Below are 17,794 nucleotides of genomic sequence, written 5' to 3'. Positions count from 1 at the left end.
TTACCTGGGGTGGACACTCTTGGTGCACTCTTGGTGCCTTGGTTGTTGTAGAATCACTGGGAGGAATTGACCTCCAGGCCAATTGGCTGTGAGAATCAGCTGTGTCTAAAGTGGGAGAACTTCTGTGCTGAAGACACCCTTCTGGGGCAAGACTTGCTTCAATGGGGCTTTGGTGCTCACTGAGTCTGCTCCCTGAGTGTGTCCCTTATGGATCTGAGGAGTTGCAGTCTGGTACCCTCTGACCACTGGGTACAGTGGCTCCTGGATCTAAGGAGGTGCTAATTCAGCCTCTGCCTGAGGCCACACAGCAGGAGCCACGAAGAGGCTCAGCTGTGAAGCAATGCAAGCCGCTGCGGGGCCTTGGGCCTTCTCTTGGAAGTTCCGGGTCTGCCTGGCTAGGCTGCAGTTAGGTACATTCACATGCAAAAGCCTCTGCCGCAGCCTGGGTGGGGCGGGGTCTCAGGGAATCCAAGGGCGGATCAAGGAGCTATGGCTGATTCTCCGCCCGGAGTCGCGGTTCTCAGTGACCCGCTAATTGCTGCAAGCACCTCTGAGGGAAAGCCGCCTTCAAGTTCGCCCGCTGCCGGACAGACCAGCTTCTCCCCGTATGAGTCCTGGGTCCCCAGAGACTTCCCGGAACTGGAGTTCAGAGCAGTCGGGAGCTTGTGATTCAAAAAGACAGCCGCGTCCTCAGGTGCCACCCCCTTTCCTCGTGCGCGCGAGCCGCCGTACCTCTGCACTTCACCTCCGCAGCGCCTCTGGCTCTCAGCGTGCTTTTCTTTCCTTCTAGTTGTAGAATTTACACTCAGCCAGCCTTTCTGTTGTTCTGGATGATGTTTGCTCAGTCCTTTGCGGTAATTTTCAATTGTTGTGTGAGGCGACAATTTCCCCGTGTTTACCTATGCCGCCATCTTAGTTTTCTCCTGGAAGGAGAGTTTTGATAGAAAGCAGCCGGAGAGTCTGGCCCTAGAGCTAAACAGAACTCAAAGCAGGCATAGTGGGCAATGTGACTACTAAGTGTGTGTAGACGGAGTCTCAAGATCCTACCCTCCTCTAGAGATGACATAAGAAAAGTAGTGTGGCCGAAACCGGTTTGGCTCAGTGGATGGAGCATCGGCCTGCGGACTGAAGGGTCCCAGGTTCGATTCCGGTCAAGGGCATGTACGTTGGTTGCGGGCACATCCCCAGTAAGAGATGTGCAGGAGGCGGCTGATCGATGTTTCTCTCTCATCGATGTTTCTAACTCTCTATCTCTCTCCCTTCCTCTCTGTGAAAAATCAATAAAATATATTTAAAAAAAAAAAAAAGAAAGAAAGAAAAGAAAACTAGTGTGTGCCCGGTCAGTGTGGTTCAGTGGCTGAGCACTGGCCCATGCACCAAGAGGTCAGGGCACATGCCCAGGTTACTACGGGCTCAGTCCCCAGTAGGGGCCATGCAGGAGGCAGCCCATCGTTGTTTCTTCCTCGGCAACGTTTCTATCTCTCTCTCCCTCTCCTTTTGTCTCTATCTAAAATCAATAAAAACATACATATTTTTAAAAAGCTCTAAAAAAAAAAAAAGGTAGTGTGTGACCTGAGCAAATTAACCAATTTCTCCATTTCCTTAGCTGTAAAATAATCACATGTATTTGGCTTACTGTAAGAGATCATTAATGTTAACTTCTGACAGTCAATGAAATTATATTCGATGCACAAAATGTGTGGCTTTCAAAAATCTTGGACCTACCCTTTGTGAAAAGATAAACCTAAGCCCATTCCTCCTTAAACAAAGGCAGAAATTATGACAGCAGCCTGGTACTACAAGCAGAATTTATTGCCCAAAGCAGTTTGAGGAATTCCTGGTCACAGTTTTAAATGGTCACAAGAAAATCAGAACCTCTTCGAAGCCAGCCTCCATCCCCAGCTGGAGTGAGGGGTTGATGGCTGCAGCCCAAGTTAAGTCACAGCTGCTATATCCTCATTCCTGAATAATAATCTTAAAGTCACAAATGGCCATAATGTGATTGACTCTTACACAGTAAACTTAAAATAAGGTCACAATTTTAGAGAGATTATTCAGATAGAAAGACATCAAGAGTCTTAACTGGCTGAGGAGGGGACGGTTTTCTGTTTATGGTTACCAGAATTACATGGAATTGTATAATAATCCTGTGGGAGTTTGAGCCTAGAAGGGGATGCTATTCCTGTGGTGCATCAACCAAACCCTCCTGGCTGATCAAAGGCATGATTTAAGGTCTCCCGTGAGGGCCCCTGTGACTCTCCTTAGGCAGGCATCTCCTGGTTGCCTGTGACAAAGAAGCCTGCAGTGGCTGGGGGTGGGGGTCGGGGGGCGGTTAGGAAGGTGGCTATTCACCTTGCAAACACAATTCTCAGGGGTTGAAAATGAGGCAGACTTCAGTGTTGAGATGTTCCCTGACTATTTCTACATTTGAGGAATATAAGTTGGTTTGACCTAATGTGGGATTTTGGTTTTATAATTACCCTAGACCCAGAAGGCTAGTCCCTTATTCTCCCTTTGTCATCAAACCAAATAGCACCTATGTCTAAAAACACTGTGCTCTCAGCTAAAACTGCTGACAGCCCCTCATCCCAGGTCCCGAGGTGCAGATTTTCCTGAAAATCAACTTCTGGACCAGTTACGTCTTGATAAAGTTGTCTCTTCATAACTCAGCCTCCCCAGCCCCCACTTGACCAGTCACGATGGAAACAGGAACTCAAGGGACAGATTTCTTCCCTCACTTGACTCAGCAGAAATAGGTCATTCTGATTACAAGTTTCTCCAAACTATCCCTGTTTGTGTGTTTAAGGCATACCAACTGCTCTGGGTAAGGCTCTCTGCTTATAATGAATTATTTTAATCACCCTTACTACTTAAAAGAAACTTCTGCCTTAAAGCCCACCCTTGCCTAGCCATTTAGCCCTGAGATGCTGAGAGGGTGGGAATGAGGGCAGAGCCCAATTAACATCAGGGATTTTGGTCATTGGGGTCGCACTTGATCATGACTTTCAGCCCCAAACCCTTTTTGGATGTTTCAAATGCCTCCAGCGCTTTCTCCAGAGGAAACCTATGGGTCACTAAAGACTTCACATTCACAGACTTGGATGCAAGCATTGAAATCGCCATCGGCCATCTGTAAAAAAATCACAAGTGTTACATTCAACCTTCAGGAGGAAAGAGCCAGGCCCCCAAATGTATCAGGCACATCAGCTTGGCCATATTCACTGACAGCACTATGGTCCTGCCAGGTCAATTCTACAAACCAAAAATGGAGGGAATGATCTTAGAACTTATCATTCGGGAGTTCAGAGGCTGTTCCCAAATGCCTACTGGCCCCTCTTCAGTGTCTGCCGTGAAGCCTAGAACTCTTTTGGCTGAAGGCATGGGGCACATGGAGGCCACTGTGAAACAGCAGATAAGCCTTAGGGAGGCCGGCCAGGATAATCCAATCACATCCCTAGCAGCGCAGCCTGAGAGAGTTTACCGGAAAACTGGCACTCTGGTGAGGGAATGGTTAGACTCTAACGGTGGGAGTAAGGGACACTGAGGAACATGGTCCTAGACAGAGCTCCCCAGGGGAGAGGGCGCAGACACAGAATGTGGGCTGAGGCACAATAAGTCTCTCTCACTTCCCAGAGAGGACCCTGGGGCTCTGGAGTAAGAGGCAAGGGACTTGAGGAGTTCTTGCTGTTGTCCTTTCCCTCCTTCTTCCCTTTGAAGAGGGAAAATGGTCATCAGGCCACTTAAGTAAATGGAAAATAGAGGGCCTGAGAGATACCCAAGAAGAGCATGTTTTAAAATCCCCCTCCTTCCTTCCCTCCCTCCCTCCTTCTCTCCCTCCTTCTCTCCCTCCTTCTCTCCCTCCTTCCCTCCCTTCCTCTGCCATCTCTGCCCTCCTGTTCTTTTACCAGGAATGAATCCTCTCTTTGGACCTCTGTCATGTCGCATGGCTATCCATGTGACCACAGAGAGCTCGTCATGAATAAATAGGCAGAGACTCTTAGTCCCAGAGACCTGCCCTGGTCTTGTTGGCCACTTGCCACCCCACTCACCCACAACATACTCACGTGTTGCAGTATCGAAACACGCCCTTGATATCCACTTCTCGGATGGCTGCATGCACTAGGGGCACATTGACCATCTCGGAACCCAGTCCTACAAGCATCAGGGTCCCACCAGGACAAGTGGCCTGAAGAGGAAGTAAGAACAAGAAAACCTGAAAGATAAGAAAATGCAGACTTCCCGCTCATGGCAGTGTTACAAATATCTTCTAACTGCATCAGGCGAGTATCCAGAAATTACAGGAATGATTTTCTGCTGAACTCTTCAACATGGTGACCAAACTCAACAGAGCAGCTGAGTAAACATCATCTTCCTTAAAAATCCTGAAATAATACACTCCACCACTGGAAGACAAGCAAAACGGGAGCATTTTCGCTGTCCACAACGTCCCGTGAAATAGCCAAGGTCCTCCAGACCCCAGTGAGAATCTCCCCTACAAACAACATTGATCTTTAGCAACCTGGCATGTCTTTCAACGCTTTACTAACTCATACCAGATGTTGGCTTCAGCTACTTCCTCATCTCAGCACCTGCTCCTCCTCCAGTGTGCCCACCCACAGGACAGGACTTTTGTCAAACCTCTAAGGAACCACCCTCTTTGGGGCGGGGGCGGGGGGGGGGACGGACTATTAAGCACTATACAAATGAGGAGGACTACTGGAAGTTTGTGGTTTAAAAACTGCCTCATACGTGCAAGCTGGCATTTAGAAATATCTCTGTTCCAGAAACATTCATCCCGATAGTATCGGTCATAACGGATTTTGTCTTCCTTGAACACCTATCTGCCTACCAGTTCCCTCCTGGATGAGGCCAGAGAGTGCAATTTCTCTTGACAATCTCCACATAACTCCTGCGTTGCGCCTGCTCCGGAGAAGCAGGGGAATGTTGCTGTATCCACTGTAAAAGTGGGAGCGAGAGGTCAAAGTTGTGAGTGAGGCACAGAAAACTGAGAAATGATCTAGGAAAACTGCTTCCCCACTATTTCCTCTTCACCTGGTGAGGAGGGAGAACACCCTCACACTGGCCATCCCAGTTTGCTGGCCACAGACGAATGCTTGGGCTACCTGATTGCCGTTTCATCGGTGTGACCTCTGCCCGGAGGAGGTGACATCAATTCTACCCTACGCATTTGCCACTTCTCCTCATGAACATTACCTAGTCATGATCTGGCAGGAAAAGGACGCTCAGGTATGCCCATACAAGGTGCCTCCACCTAACCTGCCTGCTGATGGGGCAGCCTGTAGCATTCTACAGCACCCATCATGCCTGATGGCTCCACCTCCACTCAGGAGAGGCTCAGGCCTCAGGCCTGGTGAGGCTCTTGGGTCACATTTACCTTCACGCTCACCTCAGGTAGCCTGGTAACTGGGCTCCCACTGTGAACAGCTGGAGATGCCAGCTGTTCCCAGATGCTCTTCAGGCAGGAGAAAAGAGGAAGGAAAGCCTCGAGTTGAGAAGCCATGTCTTTTACTGCCTCTCTGTGCATTGGGGTGGGGGTGGGGGCGACGGTGTGCCTGATCTGCCAACAACTTGAAGACAATAGACGTACCTCACTCACTATCATAGACCTCGAAGTGCCCAAGACATGTCATGAACTGACTGATCATACCCATCACCTCTGAGTTTTGGTTTCTCTGGGTCCCGGTGCGAGGGTGCCACCTGTTCCTTCCTCCTGGCACCATTTAATCTGTCCCTGATGCCATGGGCATCTTGGTAGAAGGAGGGCTTGGCAGCTCTGCCAGGTACCGGGCCAGAGGGCCATGCCACACTGACCTCAGGGGCCAGCTTTCCCTGGGATGTCTTACGTGGTTCGAAGTGCCCTTGTGTGTGACCCAGCTGTGACTCAGAAGGAAGGAGGAAGCCCCGCTGCTGTGGGGAAAGAGTCTGGGAGGCGGGCAGGAGTCCCAGTGGTGGCAGGTACAGCTGTGCTCTCCCCAGCCCCACCCCTCCCACCTGAGCATGACTGCCCGCGGGCTTCTTGTCCTTTCTTTCCCTTCCTCTCCTAAGCAGTGGACAGAGTAAGGAAAGCACAGGCATCGGGGAAGTGTGCTCAAGGCAAGCCACTAGACCTCTCGTAAAATGATGACTCATTTCAAGGCTACTGTGCAGACTGGGGATATCACGTTTATAAAACACTTAGCAGAAGACCTGGCACACGGTGAGGCTTGGAACCTGGAACGTATTTTTTGTCTCCTCTTTTCCTCATACTTTGACATGTCAATGCCACTTCCCCTCTCCACCTCCCTGCCAACTTCTCATAAATTACAGGTGAGTCCAAGAGGGACTTACCAGGTATTGATGGCGTATCCCCTCCTAATTCTGGGAGAGGACAACAGTAGCCAACTGTGACCCTGAAAACTCAACTTTGTGACTAACTGAACTATTGGCTGTCACTTTCTAAATGACTTAAAGACCACAGTTTTCCTCAATAAAACAGGATAAGAGTTTCCCGCACTTAAGACACGCTTCCCCGCTCCTCCTAATGATCCTTTATCAAGAGTACAACTTTTATGATCACAGATATGGCCGGGACAGAAAACCCTGACGTGTGGGTCACTTATCTTCCAAGGACTGTGTATCTGTTACCTTGTTAACCCTCAAAAATACCCAATGAGAATGTTAGGCAAGTGCCACTACCTCCACAAGAGAGATAAGAAAACAGAGATACAAAGAGATCACTTAATTTTGATGGGGGACCACAGAGCAAGGCAGTAGAGAAGCTTGATCCTAGGACCCCTGACTTCTCAGTTCACTACCCCCATGGATTCCCAGCCCTGCCCGCATCCCACTCACGTAGATGCCCGCCTGGATGGCGGCCTCCGCCCCAGTGCACTCGATGGTGACTTCTGGCTTGCCCCCCAGGAGACCTTCCACTTTACTGGCGATTTCCTGCGGGCTCTCATTGGTGATCTGGAGGACAAAGTCAGCCCCAGCTTCCTTGGCTTTAGCCAACCGAGAGGCAGACAGATCTAAAGTCGAAAAAAGGTTTTCTTCAAACTGAGAAACTGGATGTCGGATTAGGAAGAAAATGAAAACGGAGGTGCAGCCCTGGCTCAGTCGGTTGAGCGCAGTCCCGTGCACTGGGCTCCATCCCAGTAGGGGGCGTGCAGGAGGCAGCCAATTGACGTTTCTCTCCCTCTTTCTCTAAAATCAGTAAAAACATATTTTTCACACACTCCCATACACACACATATCTACTTACACGCGCACACACACTCTCCTCAAACACACACTTTCACAGATACCTTCTATACACACTCTGATAGCTTCTCCTCACACCCTTCTGCATTCCCACTACCCTATTCATCCACACACCTGCACACCACACAACTCTACACACTCATCCACACATACTGTGATAACCTCTTCTCACACATATGCACACTCTCAGATACCTTACACACACACAAATATTCTCTCTAACAGATGCCTTCTCCACATACACACACCCTTTGATACCCATGTGCTTCCAAACACACCCACACATGCTGTTGGATACCCTCAGCTCACACATATACACTCATGTCTCTCACTCATAGCACACACCTCACACACAAACATCCCTATAAATATATTATACTTCCCACTAGCTTCACATCACGTACATACACACAAACACACTCCCTGTCTCCTGGACTTAGGCAAATGAACCAAGGGCTGAGCCTCATTTTAGGACTAAGTAGGCAGTATGGGCATCTCAGGTCCATACATAAAGAGCCAGGTCTTCTCCCAGAAGCTTCAAAGAAGAGTGTCCTCCTGAGCTCTGACTTGGTCATCCCCTGAGTGGGCTTCTCAACCTTGGGACCCAGGGAAAAGGGGAGAAACCCCTTCAGAAACCCAATTCCCGCTGAAGGGAATAGGTCTTATGCTTCTGCCTCAAACTATATAGGCCCAACTGTTTCCCCCTCGAGGATATTTTTAAAAAGAAAACCTTACCAGTCACCACCACTTGAGCTGCACCCATTGCCTTGGCCACCAGCAAATTGACCAATCCAATTGGCCCTAAATAAAGCAGGAAATGGAAGACGTTTGTGAAAGATGAAGCATCAGTTCTTCCCCTTTTGCAGGCCAAACAAGAGCCATATCTTTTGTATACCTCTAGCATCTATCCTAGTGCCTGATACATAAATGAGATCTTAACAACAGTTTACTGAATCATGAGTAAATAAGTACATGAGGAATTATTGGCTTGTAGGGTTGGATTCTGCTTGGTATGCTCCTTAACAGAGTTATAAACTTTCCACTTACTCTTTGGTACTGTGTGGGGATAATGTCAAAGAACCAGAGGGTTCAAGGAAGCATACATTTTCTCAGAGGTTATCTCAGGTCTGGATACATTTTCCTGTTCTCTCTTTGACCCCTACCTCCCTAGAACCCATCATACCTTCCCAAGGAGAGACATATTGTTTTATGTGCCGTGCGAGGATCAGCCTGGAGTATCGTTAAGTGAGCTGGCTCCCTGAGTTGAGGCAGCTGTTCAGGCAGCCCCCAGATGTTTAGGTGACTAAGAATCAGCTTGAAGACCACCTGCTTCCCCACAGTATCTACCTGCTAGATGGCATGATGGTTTTAATACAAAAATCCACAAAATAAGACTTTTCAGAAAATCTTTGGGAATTTTCTTTTTGGAAAATAATTTTGTGAGTTCCCCTAGAAAGCAAAACACTGGAAAATACCTGAAATGACCAACAAAGGGATTAATTAAATAAACTACTGTGGGATACTACACAGTTAATAAAAAAAATTATGTCATAACTCTTTTATATCTGACATAAAAAAATGTTAATAATATATATTTTTTAAAAGAGTAGTTAAAAAAATAAAAAAAGTATATTCAACATGATCTCAGTGAAAAAAAGAAAAGAAAAGCTTTACACCAAAATGTTAATAGTGAATCTCGTGGGCTGATGGGTCTATGCGTAAATTTCTGTGTATGCACATATGGTGTGTATGACTTGTCTTTTTTTCCCCTTTAATCCTCTCCTGAGGACATGTTTAGAGAGAGAGGGAGAGAGGGAGAGAGGGAGAAAGAAATGATTAGTTGCCTTCCATATATGCCCCAACCGGGGATTGAACCAGGTATGTACCCTGACTGAGAATCGAACTGGCAACTTTTGGTGTACAGGATAAGACTCAAACCCACCTGAGCCACTCCAGCTGGGCTGACTTATCTTTTCTGCCTAAGACAAAAAGGTATTTTAAAAATCTGTCACCGGAATCCGACGGCCTGCTCGCATACTGAGGCAAGTCTGTTCTATACCTATCACCATACTTAGGAAGCCCTGTGGTCATGTATTTGGCTCTGCCAAAGAAAAATCAGCGCCCAGCCAGTGTTGCTCAGTGGTTGAGCGTCAACATATAAACCAGGAGGTCATGGTTAGATTCCTGGTCAGGGCACATGTCCGGGTTGCAGGCTTGGTCCCAATGTGGGGTATACAGGAGGTAGCTGATCAATGATTCTCTCTCATCATTGATGTTTCTATTTCTTTCTCCCTCTCCTTTCTTCTCTGAAGTGAATAAAAATATTTTTTAATAAAGAAAAGAAAAATCATTCACAAAATTGTATGAGGATTAACTCAAAATGGATTGAAGTCTTGAACATAGACCTGAAATTATAAAACTCCTAGAAGAAAATATAGGCAGTAAGCTCCTTGACATCAGTCTTGGCAAATTTTTTTGGATTTGACACCAAAAGCAAAGGCAATAAAAGCAAAAATAAACAGGTAGGACTATATCAAACTAAAAAGCTTCTGCACAGCAAAAGAAACTATCAATAATGAAAAAGGCAATCTAGCCCTAACCGGCTTGGCTCAGTGGATAGAGCATCTGCCTGTGGACTCAAAGGTCCCAGGTTCGATTCTGGTCAAGGGCATGTACCTTGGTTGCAGGCACATACTCAGTAGGGAGTGTGCAGGAGGCAGTTGATCAATGTTTCTCTCTCATCGATGTTTCTAACTCTCTATCCCTCTTCCTTCCTTTCTGTAAAAAAATCAATAAAATATATATATTTTTGAAAAAGGCAATCTACCATATAGGAAAAAATATTTGCAAACCATATACTATTTGTTAAGGGGTTAATATCCAAAAGATATAAAGAACTCATACAACTCAACATAAATAAATAAATAATTCAATTATTTCCTGGTCAAGGGCACATACCTGGGGTAAATAAATAATTCAATTATTTCCTGGTCAAGGGCACATACCTGGGTTGCAGGTTCAATCCCTGGCCTGGTGAATGTATGGGAGGCAACCAATCAATGTGTCTCTCTCACATCAGTGCCTATCTGTTTCTCTCTGTCCCTTGCTACTTTCCTTTCAATCTCCCTAAAAATCAACAGAAAAAACTTCCTCAAATGAGGATTAACAATAACAACAACAAAAAGTGGGCAGAGGATCTGAATACACATTTTTTCAAAGAAGACATACAAATGGCCAATAGGTACATAGAAAAAGGTGTTTAACATCACTAATTATTAGGGAAATGCAAATCAAAAAAACAATGAACTATCACCTCAGATCTGTTACAATGGCTGCTATTATAAAAAATAAGAAATAGCAGGTGTTGGGAATATGTGCAGAAAAGGAAACCCTCATACACTATTGGTGGTATTTTAAATTGGTGCAGCCACTATGGAAAACAGTATGGAGATTCCTCAAAAAAAACTAAGAATACAACTATTAAGTGATCCAGCAATTCCACTTCTGAGTATTTATCTGAAAAAAGAAAAGAAAAAAGAAAACACTAACTCAAAAAGATGTGTGTGCCACCATGGTCACTGCAGTATTGTTTACAATAGCCAAGACATCGAAACAACTTAAGTGCCCATCTATGGATGAATGGATAAAGAAGATATGGTATATATACAATGAAATATTACTCAGCCATAAAAATAAGGAAATCTTGCTATTTGTGACAACATGGATGGCCTTTGAGGGCATTATGCTAAGTAAAATAAGTCAGACAGAGAAAAACAAATACCATATGGAGAAAGATAAATACCATATGATTTCACTTTATGTGGACTCTAATACAAACAAAAAATCCCAAGCTAAAAGATATAGAGAACAGGGTGGTTGCTAAAGGAAGGGAGTGAGAGGGTGAGTGAAATGGGTAAAGGGGGTCAAAAGGTACAAACTTTCAGTTATAAATAAGTCATGTGGATATAATGTATAGCATGGTAACTATCCTATATAATAAAAGGATAATAGGCAAATTGACCCTAACAGTAGAACAACTGGGAATGACTGGTCATTATGACACACACTGACCACCAGGGGGCAGATGCTCAATGCAGGAGCTGTCCCCTGGTGGTCAGTGCACTCCCACAGGGGAAGCTCTGCTCAGCCACAAGCCAGGCTTATGACTGCCAGCACAGTGGTGGTGGTGGGAGCCTCTCCTGCCTCCTCAGCAGCGCTAAGGATGTCTGACTGCAGCTTAGGCCTGCTCCCTGCTGGCAAGTGGACATCCCCCGAGGGCTCCGGGCTGCCAGAGGGATGTCTGACTGCCAGCTTAGGCCCAATCCCCCCAGGGAGGGGACCTAAGCCAGCAGGTAGACATCCCCCGAGGGGTCCCAGACTGCAAGAGGTCACAGGCCGGGCTGAGGGACCCCCCCCCTCCTGAGTGCACAAACTTTTGTGCACTGGGTCTCTAGTCCTATATAATAAAAGGTAATATGCAAATTGACGGGAACAACTGGTCGCTATGATGTGCACTGACCACCAGGAGGCAGACGCTCAATGCAGGAGCTACCACCTGGTGGTCAGTGCGCTTCCACAGGATGAATGCTGCTCAGCCAGAAGCCAGCTCATGGCTGGCCAGCACAGGGGACCAGGTCCAAGCTGTTAGTTGGACATCCCTCAAGGGGTCCCGAGCTGCCAGAGGGATGTCTGATTTCTCAGTGCGCAGGCCTAAGCCAGCAGGTGGACATCCCCCAAGGGCTCCTGGACTGCGAGAGGGTGCAGGCCAGGCTGAGGGACACCACCCCTGCCCCCCTCCTCCCCCGAGTGCATGAATTTTTGTGCAGCAGGCCTCTAGTAGTTAATAATATTGTATTGCATATTTGAAAGTTGCTAAGAGAGTAAATCTTAAAAGTTCTCATCCCAAGTAAAGGAAACTTGGTAACCATCTAGTGCAGGGGTGGGCAAACTTTTTGACTTGAGGGCCACAATGGGTTCTTAAACTGGACCGGAGGGCCGGAACAAAAGCATGGATGGAGTGTTTGTGTGAACTAATATAAATTCAAAGTAAACATCATTACATAAAAGGGTACGGTCTTTTTTTTTTTTTTTTAGTTTTATTCATTTCAAACGGGCCGGATCCGGCCCGCGGGCCGTAGTTTGCCCACGGCTGATCTAGTGATAGATGTTAACTAGACTTATTGTGGTGGTCATTTTGCAATACTGTTGACCCTTGAACAACAAAGGTTTGAACCAGGCAGGTCCAACTTATATGCTGATGTCTTTTTAAATAAATACCTACAGTACTATAAATGTGTTTTCTCTATCTTATGATTTTCTTAACATTTGTTTTTCTCTAGCTTACTTTATTGTAATACATGTAACATGCAAAATATGCTTTAATAGACTGTTTATGTTATTGGTGAAGCTTCTAGTCAACCATAAGCTATTAGTAAAGTTTTGGGGGAATCAAAACTTATATGTGGATGTCCCTAACCCCAGTGTTGTTCACAAGTCACCTGTATATACAAATATCAAGTAATTACATTGTACACCTGAAACTAACATTACATGTCAAATATACACCCTCCCTCCCAAAGTGTATGAGGAACACCAGATCATACCCAAGAGGAGTAGGAGCATGTTGTCTAAGTTACCAGCAGTTAGAAGTCTAGAGTGATTCCATCTGAGGCTACTAGGGTTTGTCGGGTGGAGGAGAGAAGGCAGCTTCCCAGCGCAAGCAGAGTGCTGGCTCATGGCGGGGCTGGGCTCTACTCCTTTCACTGGTGGTGAGCAGGGCCCACCTCTCTCCTGGATGGACCAGAAGGCCACTTCTCTGGTATGATTTGGAAGTTCCAAAGTTGTTCTTTCGTTTACTATCAAAAATAATTCCCTAGCCAGTTTGGCTCAGTGAATAGAGTGTCGGCCTGTGGACTGAAGGGTCCCAGGTTCAATTCTGGTCAAGGGCACATACTGAGTATTGTAGAGATCAAAAGAGAATCGACAGAGAACCAAGATGGCGGCATAGGTTAACGCCGGAGTTTGCTGCTTTGAACAACTACTTCAAAAGTGAAACCAAAAAACGGAAGGGACATCACCAAGAACCACAGGAACGCTGGCTGAGTGGAAGTCCTACAACTAGGAGGAAAGAGAAACGCATACGGACACTCAGAGGAGGCGCAGTGCTGAAGTCAAATTCTGAGGTGCGGAGTGCGCGGAGCGGGCTGGCGGCGGAGGGCGCGGTTGGCGTTTTCAATCGGGAGGGAGTCGCAGACTCTGAGCTCCAGATACCGGCGAGTCTTTAGGGACCCAGACTCAAACGGGAGAAGCGGGACTGTCTGGCTTCGGTCAGAGCGAGTGCAGCTTTCTCTCTGAGCTTTGCAGCGGGTGCTGGGACTCAGAGAGGCAGAGCCCCTGGGGACAGGACTGAGAGCCGCCATAACTGCTCTCTCCGGCCCACCCTGTTGATCCTGTGCGACCCGCCCCGCCCAAGCCCTGCACAGAGGCATTTGCCGGATAGCCTCAGGCAAAGGCTAGATTAGCACCTCCCTAGAGGACAGAAGTTCTCTCACTGCTGACACAGCTGATTCTCATAGCCACTTGGCCTGGAGGTCAAACCCTCCCTGGAATTAGCTACAACAATCAAGATTTAACTATAAGACTGTGAACAAAGACCACTAGGGGGTGCACCAAGGAAGCATAACAAAATGCGGAGACAAAGAAACAGGACAAAATTGTCAATGGAAGATATAGAGTTCAGAACCACACTTTTAAGGTCTCTCAAGAACTGTTTAGAAGCCGCCGATAAACTTAATGAGATCTACAAGAAAACTAATGAGACCCTCGATGCTATATTGGGGAACCAACTAGAAATTAAGCATACACAGACTGAAATAACGAATATTATACAGACTCCCGACAGCAGACCAGAGGAGCGCAAGAATCAAGTCAATGATTTGAAATGCGAGGAAGCAAAAAACACCCAACCGGAAAAGCAAAATGAAAAAAGAATCCAAAAATGCTAGGATAGTGTAAGGAGCCTCTGGGACAGCTTCAAGCGTACCAACATCAGAATTATAGGGGTGCCAGAAGATGAGAGAGACCAAGATATTGAAAACCTATTTGAAGAAATAATGACAGAAAACTTCCCCCACCTGGTGAAAGAAATGGACTTACAGGTCCAAGAAGCGCGGAGAACCCCAAACAAAAGGAATCCAAAGAGGACCACACCAAGACACATCATAATTAAAATGCCAAGAGCAAAAGATAAAGAGAGAATCTTAAAAACAGCAAGGGAAAGAAACTCAGTTACCTACAAGGGAATACCCATACGACTGTCAGCTGATTTCTCAACAGAAACTTTGCAGGCCAGAAGGGAGTGGCAAGAAATATTCAAAGTGATGAATACCAAGAACCTACAACCAAGATTACTTTATCCAGCAAAGCTATCATTCAGAATTGAAGGTCAGATAAAGAGCTTCACAGATAAGGAAAAGCTAAAGGAGTTCATCACCACCAAACCAATATTATATGAAATGCTGAAAGGTATCCTTTAAGAAGAGGAAGAGGAAGAAAAAGGTAAAGATACAAATTATGAACAACAAATATGCATCTATCAACAAGTGAATCTAAGAATCAAGTGAATAAATAATCTGATGAACAGAATGAACTGTTGATTATAATAGAATCAGGGACATAGAAAGGGAATGGACTGACTGAATTCCTGGGGGGGAAAGGGGTGTGGGAGATTCGGGAAGAGACTGGACAAAAATCGTGCACCTATGGATGAGGACAGTGGGTGGGGAGTGAGGGCGGAGGGTGGGGCGGGAACTGGGAGGAGGGGAGTTATGGGGGGGAAAAAAAGAGGAACAAATGTAATAATCTGAACAATAAAGATTTAATTTAAAAAAAAAAAAAAAAAAAAGGGCACATACCTAGGTTGCAGACTCGATCCCTGGCCCTGGTTCGGGTGCATGCAGGAGGCAACCAATCAATGTGACACTCTCATTATTGATGTTTCTGTCTCTCTCCCTCTTCTTTCCTCTCTGAAATCAATAAAAATATTTTAAAAATATTTCCCTAGTTTCCTGTCAAGGGTTGAAATGTAATCCCAGGTTGCATTCTTTAAACAAATAAAAGGGTCCTGTTGCCTAGGAAATAACATCATTTCTGCAGATATTCATTTATTTAGCAAAGTGCTAGCCACCAGGGGAATGGGACATTATAATCCTTTCCTACCCAGAAAGATCCCAGGACCAATTTCAAATTTCATCCTTTGGAGGGGGAATGAGATGGGCAGAGGTGCCCCCACATTCTCCCTTAATGAACTCATAAGTAGGGTATCATCTGTTTCTTACCAGCTCCACATACAAAGACCTTGTTCCCCAGGGTGACTCCAGCTCGCCGGCAGGTATGGATCCCCACAGACAGTGGCTCAATCAGGGCCCCTTCCTCAAAGGTGACATTGTCAGGAAGCCTGGGGAGTCAGCCGTTCAACACACTCAGTTAGTCCCTCTGGGTTGACAATCATTTATTGAGCATTTATTTATGTGGCGGGCAATGTGCTAAGCAATTTATGTAAATTCACTCATGTGAATCCTCAGATTACATGTAGTAGGTAGTATTATTCCTATTTTACAGACAAGGAAACTGAGGCTTGGAGGATTAAATAACTTGCTCTAAAGGTTCAAAACTAGTGAGAGGCTCAAAGGATTTGAAATTGAAACCAGATACAGCATACCCATAAGCCTCATCCCAGCATCTCTTTTTTTTTCTCAAGCAATTCTGACTATCAGCAGCTTTGAAAAATAGTGATTTAGAAGCTGGCGTCACTCTGTTCACTGTTTCCCCATTACACGTTCCAGAAGAACCACATCAGACAGCAGCAGCTGCCTGGCTGTCCCAGGCCTGGTTAAGGTGGGGAAGGCCCCTGACTGTACACAGCTGTTAAATGCTGTGTCACCTTCCTTCACCACGGGGTTCTTGGTTTTCAATTCCAAGACCACTGGTATCTTGATCCTTTTAACCATCCTACTGATGATGACAGCAAACATTTGCCTAAGGCTTTACAGGTTAGCCAGCTTTCTCTTCCATTATCTCATTTAATCCTCACCATGACCTTGTCAGGTGAGAAGGACAGGCTTTATTTTTACCTTCATTTTACAGAAGAGAAAACTGAAGCTCAATGACATTAAGAGACTTGCTCAAGGTTAAAATGCTAGTGGGTGGAAAACGCAAGGTTTGAACCCAGGGCTCCTGATTCCACATTCTCTGCCAGTCCCATTATTGGCTGACTCTTGGTACAAATAGCTCTGTAGTTAATATTTAATTTCTGCTAGTTCTTAACCGTCCAGTATTTATTTATTCAGTGCCCAAAAAAACTCCACATAAAAACCCTCAAGTTAAAAAAACAACACCACCAAAAACAAACCCCTCAAGTTCCAGCCTTGGCTGGTGTGGTTCAGTTGGTTGGGCAGCATCCCATGCACCCAGAGGTCACCGGTTTGTTTCTTTGTCAGGGTACATGTTCGGGTTTCCGGCTTGATCTCCAGTAGGGTGTGTGCAGAAGGCAGCTGATTGATGTTGCACTATCGCATCAATGTTTCTCTCCCTCTCCTTTTGTCTCTCAAAAAATCAGTAAAATATCTTGAAAGAAAGAAAGAAAGAAAGAAAGAAAGAAAGAAAGAAAGAAAGAAAGAAAGAAAGAAAGAAAGAAAGAAAGAAAGAAAACAAACCCTCAAGTTCCAAAAAGAAATAACAGTGGCAGCCAAACCATGTGCTCATCCTCATTACCTCTGTCATTGTTCACGATCCCCAAAGAATAAATCGCAAGGCCTGCAGATGGCCTGGCTGCCTCCCAACACCCTTTTCTTCCCTCCCCTCTGCTTCTCTCACATCATTTCCCTACTCCTATCCACCCTCCTGCTCTGAGTGCTGTCATCACCCCTTCTATTCACCCAATCAACTCTATGAAAAAACGTTGGAAATGGAATCATGAAAATTCCCACTCTCATGGACTGCCAACCACACCCTCTCAGGCACATCTGCCCCTTCCCAGTTGGGCCTTCCCTACAGCTTGCATTGGATCTAAGCGGAGGATGGCCTTTGGTCAGGAGCTGCGTGCTTCTCTCCTCTTCACTCTGACTTCCCTTTGGAATGAGAACACCAAGGATAAAGGGACTGGGGATGGTGCTAAGAGAGGATTGCAATCTGGGAGATCTCACACATGCAGCCATAGCCAGCAGCATGGAGGCAGAAGCGCCAGGGGGAGTCCTGGGGCTCAGCCCCTTTGCCACTGACCTTGAGAGAGTTACTGGGTCATCCTTCCCCAACTTTGTTCATTGGGGGTTGAGGGAGGAGGGGGATGAGAAGGAAAGATGAGTGTCTTCCCAGCCCTAATCTTTCATGACTACAAACACCAGAGAATGACAAGGCAATTTGGTGGTTTTCACAATAGGGTTCAGGGAACAGGCAAAAGGGTTAAAGAATAATTAAGCCAAGGAGGAAGCAGGAAGATAAACTGAATAAGGTGGGTAGGAAAATAAAGAGACTGGTA

General features: G+C 46.0%; 1 protein-coding gene across 1 annotated transcript in view; it reads right to left on the bottom strand.

Annotated features, from left to right (window-relative positions):
• Positions 1–1,789: 1,789 nt before the first annotated feature.
• The window catches only part of SORD (sorbitol dehydrogenase), a 41,139-nt gene continuing 25,134 nt past the window's right edge, over positions 1,790–17,794 (bottom strand). Inside the window, exons 5-9 of the mRNA XM_036300037.1 lie at positions 15,597–15,715; positions 7,996–8,061; positions 6,853–7,028; positions 4,065–4,186; positions 1,790–3,130 (exon numbers count right to left, since the gene is read on the bottom strand). Coding sequence (XP_036155930.1) covers positions 2,965–3,130; positions 4,065–4,186; positions 6,853–7,028; positions 7,996–8,061; positions 15,597–15,715 — 649 coding nt within the window. The 3' untranslated portion in view covers positions 1,790–2,964. The remainder of the gene's footprint in view (positions 3,131–4,064; positions 4,187–6,852; positions 7,029–7,995; positions 8,062–15,596; positions 15,716–17,794) is intronic.

This window comes from Myotis myotis, unplaced genomic scaffold (assembly GCF_014108235.1).
Source record: "Myotis myotis isolate mMyoMyo1 unplaced genomic scaffold, mMyoMyo1.p scaffold_m19_p_1, whole genome shotgun sequence".
In the NCBI taxonomy this organism is placed as follows: domain Eukaryota; kingdom Metazoa; phylum Chordata; class Mammalia; order Chiroptera; family Vespertilionidae; genus Myotis; species Myotis myotis.
This window is presented reverse-complemented; position numbering and strand designations above follow the sequence as displayed.